This window comes from Microcebus murinus, chromosome 23, assembly GCF_040939455.1.
Source record: "Microcebus murinus isolate Inina chromosome 23, M.murinus_Inina_mat1.0, whole genome shotgun sequence".
In the NCBI taxonomy this organism is placed as follows: Eukaryota; Metazoa; Chordata; class Mammalia; order Primates; family Cheirogaleidae; genus Microcebus; species Microcebus murinus.
Window position 1 is genome coordinate 34,934,270 of NC_134126.1, and position 10,528 is coordinate 34,944,797.

The 10,528-nt window shown below is 33.4% G+C and overlaps 1 protein-coding gene across 3 annotated transcripts in view; it reads right to left on the bottom strand.

Annotated features, from left to right (window-relative positions):
• The window catches only part of LOC105859529 (complement factor H-related protein 1), a 143,063-nt gene extending 135,764 nt beyond the window's left edge, over positions 1–7,299 (bottom strand). The window contains exon 1 of one of the 3 annotated variants that reach the window (XM_075996992.1): positions 6,993–7,299. In XM_075996992.1, the coding sequence (XP_075853107.1) occupies positions 6,993–7,050 (58 nt within the window). In that variant the 5' untranslated portion in view covers positions 7,051–7,299. The remainder of the gene's footprint in view (positions 1–6,992) is intronic. The other 2 variants (XM_020284326.2, XM_075996991.1) reach the window with 2 other exon arrangements.
• Between the last annotated feature and the right edge of the window lie 3,229 nt (positions 7,300–10,528).

Genomic DNA, 10,528 nt, shown 5'->3' on the forward strand with positions numbered 1-10,528 from the left:
CAAATAAATATATGTAGAATATAATCAATAATATTAATTATGCTTTAAAAATGTAAGACAAATTTGACTGACAATATCTGGGAACAGGAAACTATGACAACATCGAAGCAAACTTGTAAAAGAACCAAATACAATTTCTAGAAATTAAAAAAAATAATATTTTAATCATCAATAAACTGTTTAATAGGAGACTAGCACGTTTTAAAAAAGAATTCATGAACTGGAGGACAGAGCAAAGAAAATAACACTGAGTGCAACATAGAGACACAAATGGTTGGAAAATACACTAGATGAGCTAAGAGTCAATGAGGCTAGAAGAGGCAGAGCAATGTTAGAAGAGTTTTTCAAATCTGTCTAATACTGCCCACTGTTTAATTTAGGCATAACTATTCTGATACTAGAATGACTTAGTAAAACCCCAACATATTACTTTTTAAAATGGCAAATTCTAAGATACGTATTATATGTATTTGTTGATTATTTTAATTGCTAACAGTTTTTCTTATTTGGTTTGTAATAATGGTTTAACATACTATTACGGGATTTCTTTTAAAAAGGCAGGAAGAAGAACATAATCAGTTGAGCCAAATCCCATCATGAAACATTTCCATGCAAAAACATTTTGCAACATTTCATAAAACAGAAAGCTCCCTAGAAAACTATATTTTATGAAATAAAAACACATGTGAAGTCTGTCATATACACTTATTTTCCCTGGAATTTTTTACAAAATTTCAATACATTTGTGTTAGTGAATTTGTGCAATATGATTCCACTTTACATCATTTTGATTTTTATAATTTAAGTAAATATATTTTAGTCCACTAGATGGTGCTAATATCCTATTATAAAGCAATGCAATTCCCCACCCACCTCCCACCACCACCATCAAAAACCCATGTTTTTGTTTCAGTTTTTCAAATTTCATGTCCACATTTTTACATGGAAAACTTCTGTTTAATTGCAGACTAACATGTGTTATTCATTTTCAAAATTCAGGTCTGCTTGATGGTGTTCAGGACACTGGAAAAATAAATAAGTTAAATTTTAAATGTAGATGCCAACATTGTGAGTGGAGAACTATTTTCCACAACTATTTAACATTTTGACATTTTAACATTTTAAATTTAGTTCCTTTGCTTTTATTAAGCGCATGCAACGAAGAGTAATAAAAGTTTTCTTATCAATTCATTTCATTTAAATTATTTTTATTAAAGTAATGCCTCTACCAAAAGAGTGAACTAATCCATTCACAACAAAACAAAACAAAAAACTTCAGCCCTCTCACTTTCCCAGAGGCAAGTGTGTTTCCTTCTGGCTATTACTATATTTCCAGATAATTAGTTTATACACCTAAATTTCTTTCACATAATCTTCCTAACAGCTTCTCACAATATTTACTCTATGTATATGTTTACTATACATAAAGAACTCTCATATTGATTACCTTTTTTACTTCAAATAATACTTAAAATTCTAATGTTTTTTCCATCAGTGTTAAATGGCATCACTTGATTATTTTTGTAAGAAAAAGATATTATCACCTCTACTCTATTTCCCCACCTTTCTGCTATCATCTTTAAAATCTTAATTCAGATTGTGTGTCACCTTTATCATTAAACAGCCTGTGAACTATTCTCCCTGTTCTTCCAGTATATTCTGCAAAGAGCCAGCAGTGATTTTTGTAAATTTGATCAGATCACACCTGTGATTCAAATTCTTCTATGACGTCTCCTTTTACTTATAAGACAACTAACTCCCTACCTGGGAACCCCGTATCTGGCTCTTGCCATTCTCTCTAATCTTATCCTGTCACGTCTCCCATTTACTCACCCTGCCAAAGCCACTTTGGTTTTGTTGTTTATATTTTGTTGAGCATCTCAATTTTTTTTTTTTTTGTCTTAGATCTTTTACACACATTGTCTTCTCCTCCCGGAACGATTTTGCTGCAGACTTCTGATGACTGACTTTGTCTCATCTTCCAGGTCTTTACTCCAACATATGATGACATCCACTTATTTCTAGTCCCCAAGACTAGCCCATCTGATATCTACACATGCTACTGCCCTAACTCTGTTTTTTTTTTAGCTCCTACTTTCCTTGCCTGGCAATGTTGTTCACAATTCTACAACTAATTTTCTGTTTACTAGGATTTTGTCTGTCCCTCCTCCCATCAAAATGTCAGCTCCCAAAAATTGGTTTTCATAGTTAGTGAAATAATTTTCATTAATGTCTAGGTCTTCTCACTTCAAATACATTTTCTTGTCTATTTTTGTTCTAATCCTCAATGTACGGAGTATTATCAGCTCATGTCAAGGCAAAAATATTTAAAGTATTGAGTTAAAACAATAATTAGGCATATCTTAAGACATGGCTTTTATTTGCCAAGCAAAACTAAAAAATCAACTTGGAAAAAAATAAAGCAAATGGAAATAGCAAAAGTAGATATTTAGCATTAAATTTCTTTCCTATCTTTCATTGATATATACTGATATTATTTATACAGTCATCTCTTAGTATACGGAGGGGATTGGTTCCAGGATCCCTGCATATAGCAAAATCCGCACATACTCAAGAATAATTAATGGTAATTTGGGAAGTAATACATACACCTGTGTGAAGAGAATAAGTGCAATAAATAATTTTTTAAAGAAATAAACTCTAGAAAAAGAAGAGTAGAGTTTCTGTTGTATTACATAAGCATTTGAAGAAATAGGATTATATTTTTAAAATTTAAAGAGATTATTGTACAATTTTTAAAATTTTTAACAGTGAAAAGGAGCATGGAGATAATTCCGGGATCATAAAAAGCAAATAGGAGAACAGGTGACAGCCATAAGAAAATAGGCAGAATAACAAATATGTCATAATTAGGGTTGAAACAAATTACTATCAGAACACAGGTTGAAATTCCACAAGTTTCTTCTTTTTTTATTTTTTTGAGACAGAGTCTCACTTTGTTGCCCAGGCTAGAGTGAGTGCCATGGCGTCAGCCTAGCTCACAGCAGCCTCAAACTCCTGGGCTCAAGCAATCCTCCTGCCTCAGCCTCCCAAGTAGCTGGGACTACCGGCATGTGCCACCATGCCCGGCTAATTTTTTCTATATATATATTAGTTGGCCAATTAATTTCTTTCTATTTATAGTAGAGACGGGGTCTCGCTCTTGCTCAGGCTGGTTTCGAACTCCTGACCTCGAGCAATCTGCCCGCCTCGGCCTCCCAGAGTGCTAGGATTACAGGCATGAGTAACCGTGCCCACCCTACAAGTTTCTTAAAAAGTGTAATGTTGGGAAAGCTAATTTCTAATGTCAATTATTGCTCCAGTCACAATGTTAGCTTCTTAAAATAAATTGTTATTATATATAGAATGAATTTTCATTAGGCTTAACTGGTTGCTACAAATAGGAGCTTAGCCACAGGTGACATTAAATGAGTACCTTGAATATTATGTAGCAGGAATGATTTATTATTTGATTAGTCAATGTAATCTTCACCATAAGTATTAAAAAAGAAATGGACAAAAACAACATACATTGCACCAAGTTTTACCAAGTAGTACTAGTGGAAGTTAAATTGATGGAAAAATTAGAAATATGGAGATTATTTTACTTCTCCAGTTTTACAAAACTACTTTTAAGTTCTCTTATATAGACCTGATGTTTCCTCAGTCTTTAACCTCTTCCTTGTCCTCCTTATCTGGCCAACTCCTACTTAACCTTTGAAACTTCCCCAGATGCCATCTTATCCTTGACATTTCTCTCTTCACCTTTTACAAGCCATTTCTCCAATCCTACCCTACTTCACTCACCCATGTTTCACTATTTACATACTGTTTGCTCAAGTTTTATGTAGATATCATTTGTCATTTAAAGGAGATTTATTTCTCACTAATGTTTAAAAATAAAGAATTAGTGCCAAGTTTAATTATACTGCTTAAGTTATTACAAAATGGAATTTGTAATATTATTAAAATAGAGTGTAACAAAGTATATATGACACATTGAACACTGAATGCTAAGAAATAGGTAAAGTACACATTAGTTAACTGAACACAGAATAGATTGGTTGGCAAAATCTCAAAGGCCTAGGCAAGTAGGGAATGGTGGTAGAGCAGGGAGGGGAGGCACAGCTGGGAAGAAGAAGTGGCAAAGACTGCAGAATGAATAATCAGGGACTGAGCAAATAAAGTGGGTTAACTTAGACTTTGGATCAGACCTTAGCAACCAAAGGCCACAGTGAAGAATATTTACTAATCTGCTTTTGAACTTATATTTTGGAACTTCTTTCGAACTAAGACAAATTTTACCTTGCAATACTTAGATATTTCAGGTTTAGTTTAAAATTATATGCAGGCAAAAGAATAGCATATGCATTCCCAGGATATGCCTAAACTTAAAATAAGTAAGGCTTGCTTTGGCAGACGGCTCACTCTCGTGCCATTCCTGTGGGCATTTTCTCTACTCCTTTCCATGGCATTCACTGTAAGCACTTCATCTAGCAGATCTGTCCTATCTGGGAATACCTCAACTTCCAGAATCGCTTCTTCCTATTCTTATCACCCTCATCATCATAGCATATGCTATTCTTTTGCCTTAAACCTAAAAAAATCTGTTTGAAAAGCTTGGTCATAATATAGTCTAAAAAGCTAAAACTATGTGATATGATTGAGAAACTGTTATTTTAAACTTTGTCCTGTAAATCTGGCCCAATCTTGGTAGCCTGTGGTGACCCCTGGAGCCAGGACCTTTTACAAGGCAAACTAATGTTCCTACAGAACTAGAAATTTGAGTGCAAACAGTGCATTGCATGAAAAATCACTACATGGTCCTCAATAAATTAAAAAGGGAAAACAAATAGAAATCTTGATTTATAAATTATTCTTACTGGTTATTATTCTTCCTTAGGAATGAATAGTATTTTCTGAAGAACATTTACTCTTAGCAGGGCAGAAGCAATTTATGAAATGCTAAAATTTTGTCTTGTTAAGTAAAGCAGGTTATGATAGTATTCAAGCTGTCTTTTCTTGGTACCTCAATATAGCATTCAGTGTTCAATGTGGAAAACAAAAACACAAGCAAATATTGAAATATATGTGAATATTTTTAATGATCAAGGCTACTCTGCTGCACAAAAATTCTGTTAGGTGTGGTAGACTGACAGAATTGATCGACATCTTAAACTAGTTTAGTTTCAGAGACTATGTGGCAAACAATAAAGTAGGAGTTGTATATCCACTGAAAATTCATAGAATTTTTCTCTATTAATTTATGCATTATATGTGCCTTATGAAAGTATGAGGCTGACCCAAGCATTGCTTTACATTCTTAAGTTGTGCTTTATCTGTTAGGAAATAATCAAATTTGTATTATTTTCATCACCACATATATAGTGCTAATGCTCATTTCACCAGCAGAAACTGATATCACATTTAAATGCACATTGATGAAAAATATAATACAAGTGAAACAGTCACTTGACGATATAATAATCATCATATAAATGAGTTCCAATCACTATTGTCTAATTGTCATATATACTTTGTTATACTCTATTTTAATAATATTACAAATTCCATTTTGTAATAACTTAAGCAGTATAATTAAACTTGGCACTAATTCTTCATTTTTAAACATTAGTTAGAAATAAATCTCCCTTAAATGACAAATGATATCTACATAAAACTTGAGCAAACAGTATGTAAATAGTGAAACATTAAAAACATTCCCGTAAAGAAAAGAAACAGAAAAAGATGTTTGTTATAATTGATAACATTAACATTTTTCTAGAACTCTTTAACAATACAAATATTTAATTTTTAAATCCTAATTATAACATTTATATGTGTAAGAATTGCCTTCCTCATTTAAAAAGTGACTGAATATAAGGTTTACAAGCTAAAAGTCAAGCAATAACATATTAGAACATATAACTGAAAAAAGGCTCAATCTTTCAGAAAATATTAAACATTTAAATAAAAATTTTAAAAAAATATTAAAGGGTACAATTACAAGAAACATATCTGCCTTCATTTCTAGATAGGAAGACCCTCAAAGACAGAGGTTTTGTGTTATTTGCTAATATTCTTTAGTTCCTAGAGGCTATGTAGTAGGTGCTCAATCAAAACATGTTGACTAAGTGAAAAGTTTTGGAAAATTACAAATAATATGCAATTTATTTGTTTTAAAAATGTTGATCAAATATCTATCACATAACTAGTTACATATCATGAACTAAGAAAGCAAACTTTCTCCAAGAATAAACTTTTTAATCTATCAAGAAGCAGTGATAGAATTAAATGTAATTATGAATCCAGAAATTATTTTAGGGATATTAGAAAAAACCTCCTATACTCATGCTCACTACTCTAAAAGACTGCTCTTTAAGGATATGTCTTATACATAACTACAGAGGGGGAAAAAAGCCTATTGAACAACTTAGATGTTACAAATATAGTATAATCAACTGTGTTGCAAATTTATATATTTTTATTCTGATAATACAAGTCATGCTTGTCTACAAAACTTTTAAGGCCATACCAATATCAGCTGTAAATGATAAATGAATTTTTTTTTAGGAAGAGTTAAAATTATCTGAAACAAAATTAATAATTATATGATTTGAAACCTCTTATTGACTATGTACATTCATATACTTCTTAATACTTTCATATAAGCATTTTGGTGAAATTTCTAAGCAAAGAAGGTAAATCATATTTTATGATAATTACAGGGAAACGATTATTCCAGATTACAGTTTTTCAAAAACATTGATTATAGCATTTTCTTAAATTTTACATTAAATAAAATTATGATGAATAAACAGATATACAATTCATATAAAGCACTTATATTTTTCAACTTGAATGTCAAAAGCTACAGAATAGTAATTAAAGTACATTTTCTGAATCAAAATTTTATTATCACCATGAAAAGCACGATTAGCAAATGTTTCATAATATGGTTAAAGGAAAATGTCTTCCTCTTCTAATCTTACCTTCTGCTACACAAATAGTCCATAACATAAGCCAAATAATCCTTGCTGGAAATCTCATTTTTAAAATCTTTTAGGAGTACATTTACTAGCTGACACTGTTCACACAGTCCAGTTTTCTTCTGAAAATTGTGATTAATGTAGGAAAGTATTTGCTCCAAAAGTAAGTTGAAACTAGATGCTCCACCCCTCAGAAAGTTTTGCAAAGCAAACAAAAAATCAACCACAAACCCCAGCAGTGCCAGAGTTTGAACCTGATTCTCACTGCACTCCCTGAATGTTAAAGCTGTGACCTGCTCTTGGAGCTATTCTTGTAAACCTAGGCATGTTCTCGGCTGGAACATGCTCAGGTTCTTGGAATGTGCAAAGCAGCAGCTGGTAATATCCTCTGGATTTCATAAACCCTCCAACTATTCAAACGCTGTTCATGTCTATTGTATAAAAAATAACAGAAGCTCTTTTAAAAATCACTTGCAAAACTTCCGTTTAGGCAATGTTTTCACAATCAGCACCCAGACAATATGTGTAAACTTTGCCCAAAAGGTAGTGCTGGCTGATTTCTGGGGAGAAAGGGTTGCTTTTCCAACAATTCATGAAATTAGTTTTCTAAAGCCTTTTCATACATGAATGTGAAAAAACTGGCTCGCTCTCATTTGATAAAAATGGGTTTAAAAATTCAAAAATCAAGAAATTGAAATGCTTTAGTTAAAATTTATTTATTTATTTATTTTCATTTCAGTATATTACGGGGTACAAATGTTTAGGTTACATACATTGCTTTTGCCCCACCCAAGTAAGAACTTCAACCGTGTCCTTCCCCCAGACAGTGCACACCACACCCATTAGGTGTCAACATACCTATCCTCTCATGCTGATTTTTAAAACTTTGCATCGAAGTATGGTATGTATAAAGAAAACATAGGCAAATGGTTTGCTGAACATTGAGAAGGTGAAGACACCTATGCAACCAGTATCTAGGTCAAAACACCCAACATCACTATCTCCCAGAAAACCCCAGTCTCTTTTAGTCAATACTTCCTCCAACCCGACCTCTTGCCCACCCCATGCACATGGTGACCACTACTCTGATATCTAAGAATGTGCAATATATTTGACTGGTCTTTGAAGTTTATTTAAAGGGAAAAGAAGCTATGTACTCCTGTGTTTGGAGTACTTCACCAAAAATTATGTGTAGGCCATTCAACCACATTGTTGGATGTAGTTATTGTTGGAAGTGTTAATTCTTACTGCTTTATAATATTCTATTTTTGAATAGTCCACATTTTATTTATCTGTGTGCCTGTTAATGGGCATTTGAGTAGATTCCAGTTTGGAGCTAATATGAAGAGTACTGCTATTGATACACAAAAATGGACCCCAAAACTAGGGTCTGGCCTGAAGGCCAATGGGTGGGGTCTTGGCTTCCTGCAAGAAAGAATTTAAGAGCAACTCCAAAGAGTAAAGCAAAAGCAAGTTTATTGAAGTAACAAAGAAACAAAGGAAGGCTTTCTCCATAGGCAGAGCAGTGACTATGTCTCAGAGCAACAGAGAGTAGCACTCTGTGAGTTTCTGGAGTCTTATTTACACCATCTATTTAATTTTATGTTAAGGGGAGAGAAAGTTATTCATAAAATTACTGAGAAAGGGTGGGGAGTTACCAGAACCAAGGGTCCCTTCCCCTTTTAAAGGGTAATTTTCAGGAGTTGCCATAGCATTTGTAAACTGTCATGGTGCTGATGGGAGTTTCTTTTCATATGATAATGAATTATGAGCAGAGTACAATGACCAGTGTGGGTGACTGAAGTCACTTTTCGTTGCCATCTTGGTTCTAGCTGGTTTTGGCCAGTTCTCCACTGCCTCTGGTTTTATCAGAGACTTTGGTTCAGGTCTTATGACTCTTCATCGAGCAGGGCCCACTGTTTTCCTATCTCATTATGAACGTTATGTGTTTTATGGTAAACAAGTATTTACACTTTTTTTTTTTTTTTTTTGAGACAGAGTCTCACTCTGTTGCCCAGGCTAGAGTGAGTGCCAGGGCGTCAGCCTAGCTCGCAGCAACCTCAAACTCCTGGGCTCAGGCAATCCTGCTGCCTCAGGAGTAGCTGGGACTACAGGCATGCGCCACCATGCCCGGCTAATTTTTTCTATATATATTAGTTGGCCAATTAATTTCTTTCTATTTATAGTAGAGGCGGGGTCTCGCTATTGCTTAGGCTGGTTTCAAACTCCTGACCTCGAACAATCTGCCCGACACGGCCTCCCAGAGCGCTAGGATTACAGGCGTGACCCACCACGCCCTGCCAAGTATTTACACTTTTTAAAAATCTATTCTGACACTCATCTATTGATTAGAGATGTTAATCCATTTAGATTTAAGGTACTTATTGATAGGTAAGGACTTGCGAATGCCATTTTGTAATTTGTTATCTAGTTGTTTTATCCTTTGTTTCTATCTTCCTCTCTCGCTGACTTCCTTTGTGGTTTAATGGTTTTCAATAGTGGTATTCTTTCAATCCTTTCTTTTTTTGTTTTTTTCCAATAACTATAGGTTTTTGATTTGTGGTTATTTACCATGAGGCTTACATAAAACATCTTCTAACAGTCTACTGTAGGCTAAAAACAACTTAACTTTAAACACATACAAAAACTCTACACTTTTACTCCTCTCCCAATCTTTTATAATTTTGATGTCAAAGTTACATCTGTTGGTAATTGTATCCCCTAACAATTTATTGTAGCTATAGTTGTGCTTAATAGTTTTGTCTTTGAACCATCATATTAGAGATAAAAATGTGTATCACCTTTATAGTATTAGAGTATTCTGAATATGACTATGTATTACTTATAACATTCAGTTCTATTCTTTCATATGTTTTATGTTATTAATTAGCAGCCTTTGTCTCAGTTTAAAGAACTCCCATTAGCAATTTCTGTAACAATTCCTGTAAGGCAGGCCTTGTGAGGATGAATTCCTTAGCTTTTGTTGGTCTGGGAAAGTTTTCTCCCTCAAGCATTTTTAAAGTACTGGATACAAAACACCGTCAACCTAAAATTCTATATGCCCAGTACAAAAAAAAAAGCTATGAAAAAGAAAGCTAAAAGAAAAGTTTTTCAGATATACAAAAGCTGAAAGAATTCACCAACAAATCCACACTACAAGAAATAATAAAGAAAGGATTCAGGCAGGCAGAAGGAAATTGATGCCACATGGAAATATAGATCAACACAAAGGAATAACGAGCACTGGAAATGGAAATTGTAACTACACTGTTTATTGTATATCAATAACACCTTGGTAAAGCTTTTTGAATTTTAAAAATTGATTTTTCAATTTCAGTAGTCACATTTCAAGTATGCAATAGCCACATGTGAGTACTGGCTATTAAGCTAGACAGCTAAACTACAGAGCATTTCCATCATCACAGAAATTTTTATAAGATAGTGCTAAGTGATATGATGGTCTAAACTAGGTGCCCATTATGGTCAAAAAAAGAATGGAAAAGAAGGCAGTATTTTCCATATGCTGATTTTTATATATA